The sequence below is a fragment of the Osmerus eperlanus genome, chromosome 2 (assembly GCF_963692335.1).
Source record: "Osmerus eperlanus chromosome 2, fOsmEpe2.1, whole genome shotgun sequence".
Lineage (NCBI taxonomy): Eukaryota > Metazoa > Chordata > Actinopteri > Osmeriformes > Osmeridae > Osmerus > Osmerus eperlanus.
This window is the reverse complement of record NC_085019.1, coordinates 7,378,548-7,393,863: the sequence shown is the minus strand read 5'-3', so window position 1 is coordinate 7,393,863 and position 15,316 is coordinate 7,378,548. Positions and strand designations below refer to the sequence as shown.

The 15,316-nt window shown below is 48.2% G+C and overlaps 1 protein-coding gene across 1 annotated transcript; it reads left to right on the top strand.

The window, feature by feature from the left end:
- Positions 1–3,604: 3,604 nt before the first annotated feature.
- On the top strand, positions 3,605–8,562 carry rdh8a (retinol dehydrogenase 8a). Its single transcript, XM_062450067.1, is given in 8 exon segments — positions 3,605–3,945; positions 5,744–5,905; positions 6,600–6,779; positions 7,052–7,072; positions 7,075–7,141; positions 7,268–7,451; positions 7,645–7,743; positions 7,745–8,562. Coding segments are annotated over 8 exon segments (948 nt in total). The 5' UTR covers positions 3,605–3,839; the 3' UTR covers positions 7,874–8,562.
- Positions 8,563–15,316: the final 6,754 nt, after the last annotated feature.

Here is a 15,316-nt window from a genome sequence, read left to right as displayed (position 1 = left end):
GAAGCAGTTTCATACACAAGCTCTCTCTTCACACTACACCTTCAGATGTCCAGTAATTCCTCTTTGTCTGTCAGAGACTCTTCCGTGCATTTCTCCATTGTCTACTGTACCAGAGGGCAAGAAAAACACATCAACGAGGCCAGCCTTTTGATATCGCACGACTGTACCTCTCCACCTGTCTCTCTCTCTCTCAGTCTCCCTTTCCTACTCCCTCTCCCCTTTTCACACAGCCACACGTCTGGGTTGGTATGACAGCTTACAGCTCAGCTCCAGAGCTTGGACAATGGCAGGGGGAACAAATCTGAAGTAAATCGCAGGGGTGGGATCAGAGTGCTAAGAGTATTATCATGCTATCCTAGCAGCTAACCTATGTAATCAGAACCCATGCAGGTTATTAGACTGCACACTGGGTCCACGGTGACAGGAAACTGGGTGGATACGTTCTCACGTAACCAGGGTCATGTGACAGTTTGGGGTGAATGTTGCCAGTATGGTGTTAATTATAATACTTCCAGAGTGAGGTGACCCGGCCTAATTATCATGTAGAATCAAGTTGTTTAAATAAGAGACTCAAACAAACAATTTTCTTCCGAAATGACACTCTTATTAACTCTCTGGCCGCACCCCATCCATGTGGTTCTGCAGACCTCCAAAACCTTTCTTCTCTTCTCTCGACTCTCCCTTTTCTTTCTCACTCTGTGGCTCCGCTCTGCTCCTTTAAGCTTTGTGTCCCTCTGCCCCTAGTGTGCTTTCCTTTCTTCTCTCTTCTTCTGCCCATGTGAAGTTTGCATTCCACACCTCCCCAGCAGACCGCACACAAAAGAGCAGAAAGGGCCACTCCTGACCTGTAGCAAACATTCCAGTGCCCTGGGTTCTTTCCCAGAGCCAGCGTTTGTGCCGCGAGGGACGGTCCTTCCAGCCAAATCCAGCTGATCCTGCCTGCTGCCCACTGTTCTACACCGGGATGCCAACAGGGACAACAATACTAGGAAGGCTGGCACATTCAGATGAGGTCCATTCATCTGCCGCGGCCCATGCTCAAAACATTCACTTTCGGTTGTCCCACGTGATGGACTCTTTTTCAGTTGTTCATATACACAACAATATATTTAATTCAACTAAATCAATGTGTGAATGATCCAGAACTCCTACGAGGTGTCATTTAAAACCAGATCCGTGATTGGCTTTTGCGTATCAATCTTTGATAAATTCACCAGAAATAACCTTAACTTCTCTTCATAATTACCAAATGAGACAGTACAGTGAACCGATCCCTAGCACTTCAATAAGCCTGGATTCATCACAATAACATGAAACAGGGTTACAGAGAAGCGAGCCAACCCTTTCCCATCTGTTGTGCAGGACTGACACCAGACATGGACAGTCAGGCCAGGGATAACATCAGCCCCAATACAACTTAGGGTTCAATGGACATATGTTGATGTATCCTTCTACTTAACAGGCAGGAAATTGACGATTAGGACGCCGAGGAAGCCAAGGAGAGTGGAGCCAGTGTGGGGTCTCTTCCTGGTCAAAGAGAAGGGATGGACAAAGGAGAGGAGAGGTGAAGAGGCTGATGAGGCTTGAAGCTCAACCCGTCGCTGGAGGAGAAGAGCCTGACAGGTTAAACCCGGTTTGGGATGATGGAGATGGAGGCTTATCTGAGGCTGAGGGGAGGATTTGCACGTGACCGAAGAAGGACAGTGTGTGGGGATGGAGAACGTGTATGGACTTGCACTCGTCCCTAATCTCTCTTTTCTTTCACTCTCTCTCTCTCTTTTCCATGTTTCCTAGCTCCAGACCCTGATCCAGACCGGGCTCTAGTCATAGACCCTGATCCAGACCCTGCTCTAGTCATAGCTCTAGACCCTGATCCAGACCCTGCTCTAGTCCTAGCTCTAGATCCTGATCCAGACCCTGCTCTAGTCCTAGCTCCAGACCCTGATCCAGACACTGCTCTAGTCCAAGCTCTAGACCCTGATCCAGACACTGCTCTAGTCCAAGCTCTAGACCCTGATCCAGACCCTGCTCTCGTCCTAACTCCAGACCCTGATCCAGACCCTGCTCTCGTCCTAACTCTAGACCCTGATCCAGACCCTGCTCTAGTCCTAACTCTAGATCCTGATTCAAACATTCACGGTCTCATACACAAAAAACAAGTGCCCTAAAACATCTCTTTTGTGTCCTTTACTTCTGATATGTCTTGTATGTGTCATGTGCTCGTGGGGGAATGTTTCACAGCAAGGCTAAACTTGTGTCCACTTCATCGTCCTGTTGGTGAGACACTGACCCTTTGTGAATCAGGCAGAGATTCCATTCATAGTTGAAATATGCCTTCCCTTAGGGGTTATCTCTCCTTTCAAAGTTATGACAGAAATGAAAAACAGCCTCCGAAAAAGAAGCTCTTGGCGATAGAGGCCTATCCATAAATAACCTGGCCCGAAGAAGAGACACCACTTCGAGGAAATCTTCCTAAGATTGGTTGCTGCTCTGTCCCTGTCTACCTGCAGGTAAGAAGGACATCAGTGTTCTCTTGTCATCCAGTCAACCAGCTGACTCTATGATTACACAGAGTCTCTAATCTGATCCTTGTACGAGATAGGGTATGACTGGTGCCTATGCATTCACTGCTTGTTCGCATGCGATTTGCATTTCATTGTCACTGCCTTGCAAAGGGAGAACGGAAGGACTTGAGGGCCCTACTAACAGTGCAGCTGTCGCAGCCAAATAGCCAACAAGTCCACACATGTTTTTGACCTTTGCACTATGGCCATATCCATTGTACTGCCAAAACCATCCAACTTTGCAGTTTCTTTGTAAATTCTTACAATGAATGAGAGTCTATTAGAACACCTGTCCTAATTGTTTAATCAGGGCCCACTGGCCACGAGACAAGCATTTCAACCATTTCGCACCCTGTCACGCAACACCTTGTGTTTCTCCATTGAGAAGTAAGGGATAACTTGTCACTTCGACAGGTATGGTCAATGTTTGATAAATTTGAGAGCCCTGTGTTTAATCCCATTCTCCCTAGTCTACAAACAATAGCTACACACCAAGCCAGTGCTTGAATGCTTAATGAACAACTGAATTAAAACTACACTGACTAAATCACAACTCCATGTCCCTTTTTGATTGTTTTGAAAACTATTTACATTATGCTATTGACAGAACTATTATATTCTGTTTCCTCTTGTGAAAACCGATTTGTCAGATGCAACGTTGTTCGTCTGCCAGAAGGTGGCAGCAGAATCCCATTTATGCTCTGAGATACTATAGAGATACCACTTATTGAGGTGGATTAAAATGAACCTATGGTTATTTGGGCCTATTTCAGAAGAGTTTATTGCCCACCAATGTCTCAGTGTCAGAGTCAACGCTAATAAACGACACCCCCTAAGCTTTTGTACAAACTAAATGTTCAATTTATTTGACGTTATCTTGAACATATAGGGAATAACAAAACATAAATGAAAAGACACAATCTGAAGTAACATCAAATGAACACAGGGTACAGGCCTAGGTTTTATAAAACCTGTCAATCCAATCTCTCCTTTCAACGTCACTATTTCACAAACACGCGCGCGCGTACTGTACGCACGCACCCAGACGATTAAGTTATTTCACATCAACTGAGACAGGCAGGATTTATCAGATTTAAATTCGAGGTGCCACGTATTTTAGAAACCGATTTCATCGGACATGTGACTGCATTACTGCTCACATGGCCTGTGTGTTTCCATGATCCGCTTTAGTTTTTAAAGTCCGGTGGTCGGACTCGCTCGGCAACCACCATCCGGAGTACAAGACCACTAAAACACGACATAAACGGACAAACCATGGCGAGCAGTGGACAGAAAGTAGTGCTGATCACCGGTTGCTCCTCCGGAATCGGGTTACGAATCGCCGTCACGCTGGCCAAAGATGAAAAGAAGCGTTACCATGGTAAATGCACATTACATTGTTTCAACCTTTTTCCAAAAAGTCTACTTGCTCTGATAGCATTATATGTCGGGCAATTCGTGGTGTTTGTTTAAGTTTTTTCGTGCAAATAAATCGGCCTGTTTGTCTATGGGCTACACTAATATCAAATCTCCTTTGCGCGTAGGTCTACCTCCTCTATGAGTTTTTTTTGTCTATCCTAAATCATATAGCCCTCTACAAACCCAGTCTTATCGAATCTATTTCCTTTTGTGAACACTGTTTCATTCCCCCTTGGTTCCGCTATTATCATCTGAAAGCGCAGTTTCCAGGGTACGGCTATGCAAGGATGCCGCTTGGCAGGCGGGGATCATAATAGAGACTGCCAGTTCTCTTTCAAGTGACTTCTCTAGTACAAAGCCCCCTTTATCGCTCTGAATTGTAGACCGCTGCCCCGATTTAGTGCCGTATCTAATGTGCCTATAGTTCACTCACTGGAGCGAGTGTTGAAAGAGGGACAAAGTTTGAGACCTGTACAAGCGAAGGTTCACTCTAAGCAAGGCTTGTTTGAAGTCTTCATCTGGGCTCAGCAGAGTCGGGGTCTCTGACAGACATTGTTCGTTTTTCCTCCCCTTCCTAGCTACAGCCATCCCGTCATTAATGTCAGTCTGAGGTTAAGTTTAATTTTTCTCATTCTTTAGGGATACTGGGGGAGATTTATTACCGTGAAAGTAGAGTAGTGGAAAAGAAGCGATTGAGAAGCATACTCCCAAACATTATGCTACTTGGTTTAAATATAATTGTTTTCATTGAATTTTTATGCCCTAAGCAAACTTTTCTCATCAAACTTTAAACTGCTTTTCAAAACCACTTCTAAAATCTATAACAATTGCTCTGTGGCATACAGTATATGCTCTGGGACTAGCAACTCCAGTAGAGATTAAATATTGCTCTGCTTTGAGCAATGATTGGTACCAGTGGTACAGCATAGCTTCAGAGGACCCCAATATTCCATTTCAGGGTAATGTAGTCCATTTAAGAAGTTTAAGCTTCCCGAGAATAATTCCAGCTTGACCAAAAGAACAATGGAACCCTTATTCTCTCCAATCCATAAATCATATGGATGGTTAAAGGACACCCACATTTCTCATTTTCAAGATTGTAAGTTAAACGGATCTTATTGAATCGTGCAATTCTACATTCTATAGGAACATGTGTGCCACGTTTCTACTATGCAGATGTGCATAAATTCACAATTAAGTCATATTCTATTCACATTCCACCATTCCATGCTCCTTCTATATTAGGCTTACTATCACCCTCACAAACCAATGAACAGTGTCTGTAGGTCTGTGTATGTGGGGGGTGTTTTTTCAGCCAGATGTAATAGAAAAGAGGGTGGATTTATCTATGGAGGGCAGCCGGGTAGATTAGTGTCTGATTAAGCTGTTGTTTACAACAAGTGATTGCTTGTGTACTGCTGTGTAACACTCCAAATAAGGAAAAGATTATAAAGAGGCCCACGTTGATAGACTCTTAGTTATAGATTCGTCCTGGGTTTGTAGGTTAACGTCAACGCAGGTTCAAAGTTCAACTGTCTATGATTGAAGCTCTGTGGGAGTGGCAACCTTCTGACCTCATCTGCTATCTCTGCTAATGTGTGTGTGTGTTTCCACAGAGAGATTAGGCCTGTGTCTGTTCTTTCTGTCTTCGGGAATGTGTCACCCGTGTTTGTGTCAGTGGACCATTACCACAAACACGTGTCCTCCCTCGGGGACTGCGCGTCTCACGACTCGTCGTCTTCTTCCTCTGTCCCTCTTAGTCATCGCCACCATGCGGGACCTGAAGAAGAAGGACAAGCTGGTGGAGGCAGCGGGAGAGGCATACGGGGAGACTCTCACGCTGCTGCCTCTGGACGTGTGTAGCGACGAGTCAGTCAAGCAGTGCCTCAACAGTGTGAAAGACCACCATGTGGATATCCTTAGTGAGTACAGTAGCACAGGTAGACCCAAAGTGGCCATAACAGTCCTGTTGTTTGGCCATGACCTGATCCCCAGTTTAGACGAAACCGCCTTTCTGACTGCTTGTTTTGTTGCTTGTGCGTGTGTGTGTGTGGGGGGGGGGGTGCTTTCAACTGGGCTGTGAGCCTGGTTTTGGTAAGGCATGTCTCAATAAGAGACAATGTAATGAACCCTGTTTGACCTTCTGGATTATTTTTATGATCTGGATAGAGCTGCTATTCATGGCACAGACCCATTGTGTCCACACATTTACCCTAATTACACAAGACCAGACAAACAGCAAGTTACATCACAGCTCTGTTTTCACTTTAGTTTAGCCATATACTGACACCTGGTGGAGACAGTCAAAAATACTGTCTGAATGTGAGGAAGTTTTGTTTTTTTTCACACGCAATAGTCACACATTCCCCATCAAACGAATTACAAGAGAAAATAACGTACTTCTCCTGCCTTTGTGGGAAAAGCCTCAACTGGAACTGGAACTGGAAGTGGACTGCACAGCAGTGCATAGCTCCACAGCAACAATCATTCAGATTAGAATTTGACCACATTGCTGGAATCAAAATAAGTTTGAACTTCCCAGTCTGTGTGTGTGTGTTTCTGTGTGCGTGTGTCTGTGTGTGTGTGTGTGTGTTTGTGTGTCTGTCGTCGCGTCAGTTAACAATGCAGGAGTGGGCCTTCTGGGTCCTGTGGAGAGCATCAGCATTGAGGAGATGAAGAGGGTGTTCGAGACCAACTTCTTTGGCGTGGTGCGCATGATCAAGGAGGTGATGCCCGACATGAAGAGCGACGTGTCCGGTCACATCGTGGTCATGAGCAGTGTCATGGGGCTACAAGGTAGGACAGAGATGGGATGGGGCGGGGGGGGGGGGGGGGGGGGGGGGGTGCAGGGGGAGAGTGCAGAAGGAGTGATATACATTCACTTGATCTGTCCATATGAAATTGTCTAATGTCGTACTATCAGAATGTTTGCATTGCCGAATGTCAGAATGTTTGCATTGGCTGTTTCATAGGTTCTGTGTACGCACCGTGCTGGTCATAATAGGGTAGTGAGGTTCAAGTGCAGGAAAGAATCTCTTAACGTGAGCCTTCTGTATCCGGTTGGACAGGAGTGGTGTTCAATGATATCTACACGCCTCCAAGTTTGCAATGGAGGGCTTCTGTGAGAGTATGGCTGTGCAGCTGATGAAGTTCAACGAGTGAGTTTGCCTTCAGCCCTTTTTATTAGCGTCCTCCTGAGGCTTCCCAAGTCCTGAGGTACAGCTGTTCTTGAGAGTGACTACTCTAAGCCCGTTTGTCTGTCTGTCCCACCCTCAATCGGTCAGCCTGTCCATGATTGAGCCGGGGCCGGTGCACACCGAGTTCGAGACCAAGATGATGGACGACGTCGCGAAGATGGAGTACCCGGGCGCCGACGCCGACACGGTGCGCTACTTTAAAGACGTCTACCTGCCGTCCTCCATGGACATCTTCGAGGCGATGGGCCAGACCCCAGAGGACATTGCCAAGGTCAGTAAACATCTCACCCTTCTACCACAGTACTTAAAGAGCTCTCTATGCAACCCTTCCCCCCCCCCCCCCACACACACCGTACACCGACTGCTCCTCCATTCGCACATCATTTCCCCCCGCCCCTCTCGCCACCCTCTAACTCCAGAAAAGCACGTCGAGCGCTCAAAGGGTTTGCCGTCTTCTCCTCTAGTGCACCAAGAAGGTGATCGAGTCGAGCAGCCCCCGGTTCAGGAACCTGACCAACAGCATGTACACCCCCATCGTGGCCATGAAGTACGCGGACGAGACGGGGGGGGCTGTCGGTGAACACCTTCTACAACCTGCTGTTCAACTTCGGCCCCCTCATGCACATCACCATGAGCATCCTCAAGTGCCTGACCTGCAGCTGCCTGCGCAGGCGCACCATCTCCCCCAACTGAAAGGGGGGCGCCAGCGAGACACCTGCGCTCGCTCGGCCGGTCTCCCGACAACCCAGACTCGACGCCGGGAGGGGGGGGGGGGGGGGGTTGACCAGGGGGAAACGGGCTAACCTGGTAGACTAGAGAGGACCACCCTGGAGCCAGGCTTCATAGTTCAGCGAAAGTACCATGATAAGCTTAGCCCCAGCAACACGCACAATTGCACAGGTCGGTTGCGGAGGTACACGGAATGACCTCGCACACACACTAGACGTGAATACATACACCAACACAGCCATCCATGAAATGCCCTCCTCTGCTCCTATCAAGGTGGCTCTGTCCACGTATGCTGCCTGCTGGTTGCCGATTCATTCGGCATCGTTAGGGAGAACAGGTGGGTCTTACAGAGAGTAACAGAGAGTAACCTAGCGGTCACACAATCCCAGGAAATCATGACATGAGTAGCCATTAATCCAATGACTCAGACCTTTCAGAACCTACAGAACAGTGCAGTGTTTCTCGAGTCAGCCCGAATACGAAAACTGCCTTAACGAATTCATGAACGCAGTGTTGTTTTATGTTCATCTGCTGTTGAATCAAAGTTATTTTCAAGCTTCATGTGTGGTTTTTAAAGGTTGTGAATGGATAGATATCTTATTTTTTGAACGTAACAAATTGATGTAGAAATAAACATATTGATTTACCCTTTACTTCAGACTTCGTCGATAAGAACACGTTTTGGGCCTCATCTTTCAACAGGTCTTTTTACACAAGCAGGCATCCGCAGCTGACAATATCTCCTATTCACCAATGGGGGGGCAGTAGATCACTTTTGATTTTTCGCACCAGCAGGGCCCATCTGCGCTGAGATGGCATGTGATCCCCCCTCCCCCTCCCCCTCCCCTCTCCCCCGCAAACACACACACACACACACACACACACACACACACTGATCTTTAGGGAGACTGGAGGGAGCTGCACTTGAGTTGAGCCCATCGCTTTCTCTACTTGACTTGACCGTAGAGTGAAGTCGGAAAGTGGGCCAGATATGCTTTGGAACATCTGTGTGGTTAGACATGATGAAAAGGGTGTTTTCATTTTTGTTTTGTCTGAAGTGACCTCTTGTATGGGACCAGTACTGCATGGCAGAGCAGCTGGGTAATAAGTAACCGTGTTTGGACCGTAAACTCTCTTCAACCTGTTTGCTCTGACTCACACACATAAGACCTTTCGGGTGTTAGCCTAACTATTACACATTTTGTGAGTGGGAGAGAGAGATAGAAAATGTGTATATAAAAGACAGAGAGGGATATTCCCTTTGTGTGTGTGTGTGTGTGTCTGTGTGCGAGCGTGTGCGTGCATCTGTGTGCATGTGCGAGTGTATATGAACCAAGCCAGTGATCTGTTGATGGATATAAAGAGGTCATGGCCTGCCCCCGATCTAGGCCCCTCCCAGAGCCCCCCACCCCTCTCACACACACACCCCGCTTTGTGCCGTGTGAGAGGATGTGACCCGGTTCCCATCCCTGAGGAAGGGGTGAGCCTTGTTAATGACGTCCTCCCCAGACACGGCCCGCACCCCCAGAGCCACCCTCTCCAGCTGTCCCCCCCCCCCCGAGCCCCACTGCTCTGGACCCCACGGTCCCCACAGAGGGACAGAGAAGGGGCTTGGACGTGAGTTGCCCGTCTGTCCTCTGGATGCCCCGGCTACAGGCACCCGCCTGGGCTCGGCTGTATTCAGAGCAAGGCCCTCGCTGTGTGGGAGCGTCGTCAGCGGTAGGCAGCGCAACTGGTCGCAGACCTGTGGTATCGGAGGCGGAGGGGGAGCCACACAGCCCTGTGTGTATGTGTCTTCATCAGAGGCGACAGCTCCGCACAATGGGACAAAGACGCTGTCAATCACAATCAAATAGGTTGGGGAGGTGGGGGGGGGGGGGGGGGGCAGTCCGGTGGGGGAGGGAGGAGGAGCCTGTGTGTCCTGAATGTTTAGGGGGTCCAAGGCCGATTTGGGACGCTGAAGGCTGGGGGGACAGTGAGAGGCGGGGGTGTGTCTGATTTGGGAAAATGAGGGATGGGGTGCCCTGGGCTGAATAGAGGACCTGTTCACTAATTGAATGAACACAGGAGTTACAGCAAGTCTCATTAAACAAGAGCATTATTCTTATCAAACCATTGTTGGGCACTTTTGTTTCAAAATCAAGAACATAATTGCTATATAATCAGGGGCAGCATGACGTGGCTTGGTCTTGACCCCGTCACAACTACTGAGCCACTAAATACACAGGCAACAACGCAAGCACACAGCTTCCTCTTGCACGCAAGGTCCGTGTACACTGACATAACAGTCCCCGTTCGGCTCAGGCACACACACACGCGCGCGAAAGAAAACACGGAGACACACACACACACACGGCACAGACTGAGGCTGAAACGTTATCTTTGGCATGTTCATGGTCAAGACACATTCCAGAAGGGTTCCGTCTGTACGCTCCCTGGCTGACTCCACGCTGGTTTTGATCTCTCATCTCCTCCACCAACATCATCACCTGTCGCCGACGCCTTAGACTCAGAGGGAGAGAGAGAGGAGAGAGAAGAGAGAGAGCAGGGAAGAGAGAGAGCAGGGAAGAGAGAGAGAGAGAGAGAGAGAGAGAGAGAGAGAGAGAGAGAAGAGAGAGAGAGAGAGAGAGAGAGAGAGAGAGATGAGGAGAGAGAGAGAGAGAGAGATAGAGAGAGAGAAAGAAAGAAAGAGAGTGAGTGAGTGAGTGAGGGAGGGAGGGAGGGAGGTGTGCGTTGCAGACTGAGGTTTTGGGACTCCAGCACTAAGTGGAGCTGTTGTCTGTGTACTGTAGGTTATTCTCTTTGATCCCCGAGCGTGTACGAGTAGCATCACTCTTTAGCCCGGTCTGCTGTTTGTGATGAACAGCCACACCGACACACAACTACGACACAGCCTGCCTGTCCAAGCTGGAGGTGACGACTCCCTCTTTCTCCCTCAGTCTCCCTGACTCTTTCTCTCTCTCTCTCTCCCTCCCACTCTCTCTCTCTCGAAGGGTTGCTTCCTATCCCATCCATTGCCCTAGTCTGTGACCTCCAACCCACTCGCACACTCATTCTCTCAGACATGGAGTCTGAGTCATTCTACAGGCCACAGAACGGGCATTGTCATCATTAAAGTATCATCCACTTGTGTCACGGTGTGAGGTGGGCTAGGACCCAAATGCAAGGGAGTACGCAGCCATACTGAAAACAAAGGGTTTATCTCGAAAAAGCCAGGGACACAGAAAGGGTACTCACTGGGATAGTGTAGTAAGGACAAGACAAAGACCAGACACAAAACAGAAACCTAAATACACAGAACCAAACAACACACAGGTGGACACGATGACGCTAACGAGAACTAGACACAGGTGAAGACAATGACAGGGAAACACCAGGACAGGGCAAAACCAAAAACAGGGTGGCACGGCCGTGGCCGTGACAACTTGTATATGGTTGTGGCCTTAAAAAATCCTGCAGGAATCCCCAGCTCGGTCAACCCACCATGCAATTCTGGTCCACTCCCTACCCTCTCAGAACCACGAGTCCCTCTCGTTCAAAGATTACAATTATGATTCTCGACACCCGGGTGATATATGAAAAAGCTGGTGTATGTGTGTGTATGTGTGGGCTTTTTTCGACAAAAACAAGCAGCACTGGAGTGTTCGATGGTTGTTTTTCGACGGAGTAGAGGGAGAGGTGTGGCCGTGCCAAAGTCGTGTCAGTCGAGGTCTTCAGCTGTTGCTGTACTTCCTCTGTGACTAGGTGCCAAGGCACCTACTCTGTTAGGGTGTTACTAACAGCCTGTTACTGTGGCGTGCCTCATCTGCCCTTCTTCACAACGCTCCACACCCCCCCCCCCCCCTCCCGTTCACTTCTTTTCTGCCCTCTCTTTTTTTCCCCCTCTCTTTCTTATTTTTCGAACTCTCTCTTTTCTCACACTTCAGCCCCGATGATGTCGCTGGATTTCACCCAGCTAATCACACTTTGTGGTTTTAATTAGATGTCTGGAAATCCAAGATGGGCAGAGTGTACGTTTTCACATTTTCCGTGAATATCGAGCTGCTTTCCTTTCTGCTGTCTGTTTGACTGAACAGGGATTTCTTCCGTCTGCTTGATGCTTATCCTTCATGCTAATTTCCTAGTGTTTCAGTTGTTGTCTCGGGTTGAGGCGGCAGTGTTGTCCTTCCAGTTTGAGTGTATGTGCGTGTCTTGGTGTGTGTGGGTGTGCGTGTGGGTGTGTGTGCCTGTGCATGTGTGTGTTAGTCCAAGTTCAACCTTAAGGAGCCTTTAACCATCGTCTCCCTTAGCGTGGCCCAGTCTATGACCTCAGCAGACAGACACACTCATGACTCAAGACAGACCGGAGATAAAGAGCAGAGAGCGGTTAGTGAGACTGGGAGGAGAGACAGAGAGAGAGAGAGCGAGAGAGAGAGAGAGAGAGAGAGAGAGAGAGAGAGAGAGAGAGAGAGAGAGAGAGAGAGACAGAGAGACAGAGAGAGAGAAGGCACTCCTTGTGTGACAGACACAAACCTTATGGCAGAGTGTGCATATCAACAGCAATGAGCTTTTGTTTTCGCCAGGCAACACTGGCCCTTTTCCAGACACTCTTCTCCACTGTCTGTGGTTAGAGTTTTAACAAGACAAGCACTCTCATCTCTGCCAGAGAGAGAGAGAGAGAGAGAGAGAGAGAGAGAGAGAGAGAGAGAGAGAGAGAGAGAGAGAGAGAGAGAGAGAGAGAGAGAGAGAGAGAGAGAGAGAGAGAGAGAGAGAGAGAGAGAGAGAAGGACAAAGACAGAGACAGAGACAGAGACCAAAGGATCCAGAGAAATAGAGAGAGAACGAGCGAGAAAGATGACGAAGATTCCAAGAGAAAGACTGAAAGAGCGAGAAAGATGGAAATGATTAAAAGAGAGAAACAAGAACATAAAGAGACCGATCGATGTATAGTTAGGGAGAGAACAAGAGAATGAGAGAGACCTCGTCACCAAAGCCAAGGACCTGATCCATTCACCAGAGCCAACCATAGTGGGCCATGCTGGGTGGGGTGCTGGGCTCTCGCCTTTGCCAGCAAGCCTGTCCCAGACCAAAGACAGATCATTGTTTATTCAGCTTGAGTGCATCCCATTTTGGCTGCCAGTTAAGAGGCAATAGCATTCCAAATGTTATTTAATAAAAAACACATCAAAACCATGACGTAAACTGATGCACAATCATAAAGACTTTAGGAGACATGCAATATCGTTCCAGACAAGCTACACACATAGCAACATAAACATAAATACACACACAAACAACCGCTGGCATGCATTGGTTATCTTGCTCATTCAACAGCTGATACATAGTAAACTTTGGATAACGTGCTGTACTCGTGCATTCAGAGCGGCATTCTCCCCGAAACAAAGAGAATGCCTACGTCTAATGACCATGAAGCGATGCGAGGCAGCTTTCGGCCCCGTGAAGAGATGTCTTTGTTGGTTATCTCCAATGGAGAGCTGCCTCTGTTTGGCTCGGCCTAATCAGAAGACAAACACGCCTCTGTCGTTTGGTGGCTGTCGCGCCCCCTCGTTCGGATCCACTGCGACGTGTCAGGAGCTGTCCCCCTCTCTTCTTCTCTCGTCAAGTCCGGCGGGGTCTTCCCATGCGTTCGACGGCTATCTCTTTTTTTTCTCATTGGCCTTCGGCATTCTGAATGACATTCTTTAATTAGCCACCGGCCCTGAGGTCTGCCTTTCTGCCCCCCCCCCCCCTCCCCCCCCGTCCCTCCTGTGTGTCTCATCTAAGATGACCCACCTCGGCCCCACACCCCCAGGGATCCTGAAACGTGATTGGTGAACATTAGACATACCTCCACAAATCAAATCAATATGTATTTGTATAGCCCTTTTTTACACGCAAGCATGTCACAGAGGGCTTCACATACGCCCATAGAACTGCCCCTCAACCAACCTAAACCCTCAAAGACACACAGACTGGCCCCCTGCCCTGGAGGACAAAGCTGGAAGTAGGGACAATACCACAGGGGACTCCCGATCTGGTGAATCCACCTCAACAAGAGGGGTTCATTTCATGTTCAAACTGACAGTATCATTTAACAAAGCACTTCAGCTCTAGGGCACAAGCGCAAGACAATATATACATTTCCTGTGGTAGCTCATGTGCTCCGCTAATGCATCCAGAATTTCTTTTCTCATTTCTATGTGTGTGTGTGTGTGTGTGTGTGTGTTTACTGTATGTGTGTGTAAAGAGTAGGTGTCAGACAGAAAGCTACAAAGAGATGAAAAGAGTGAGACAGAAAAGGGGGGTTGAGGTGTGTAAGGAGTATAAAAAATGGATTGAGAGAAGTACACTTGAATTCCTAATGGGAGTACAACAGTACGATGATTTGCTGGACCTGATGCTAGTTTCCTCCAGGATCACAATGACTCTTATTGAGAGACTTGTTGCTCTTGTTGGTTTAGTTGTAACTGATTTAAAATTATTGTACTCGATGTGAAATATTTTACTGTTGATTGCTTTTCTACAGGTACACTCTTGCACTTTTTGAGGTTCATGTTGTTTAATTGTAACTTGTTTAACTGCATGCTCTTATGGTTCTTCCCTTTAGCACTTCTTTGGTTTTTCACAATGTTTGCTCATGTTTTGGCTACCCGCAATGTTTGGGGCTATCTCGTTGTTATGATCAGTAACCTATGCACTTTTGTAAAGCTCTCTCTTGGAAGTCGCTTTGGATAAAAGCGTCTGCTAAATGAATACATGGAAATGGAAATGGAAGACTTCCAGATAGCATGAACAAAGTCATCTTTCAGGTGAGCCAGAGACACTTCAGACAGGTAGACTTGTGTTCCCTGGTCTCCTAGTTTCCTGTCCTACTGGTCTCCTAGTCTCCTGTTCCCCCCTTCTCCTGTTCACCTGTCCTAATTGTCTCCTAGTCTTCTAGGCTCCTGGTCTCCTACTCTCCTGGTCCCCTGTTCACATAGTTCCCTGGCCTCCAGGTTCCCTGGTCCCCTGGTTTCTGGGTTGGTGGTGGAATGGCTGGGCTGTGCCCTGAGATGGAGGTCAATACAGAACCCTACACCGGTCAAGACACCACTCATGTGATCACCCACTTCCCTGGACGTCCGCCAGCAAAGAACAGAGTTGTGTGTTTGGTCTTTGGTGGGAAAAGCATCCCTCGGAATGTGACTGTGAGAGGGGCGTAGGGGGTGCTGGCACGAGGACCCTGTCTTTCTCAGCACAAGGGCTCACCTCCCGAGGCTGTGGGGGGCCAGGGGTTAGGGGTCAGGTCTGCACAGCGCCCACTCTCTCTCCAACACACAAAACCACAGCCGAGACAGCAACTCTAACAGAGGCCTGACACACCACATTGGTGTGTCAGGCCTTCACAACCAGCCTCCATAATCAGACACACAAGCCAACATGTAACCC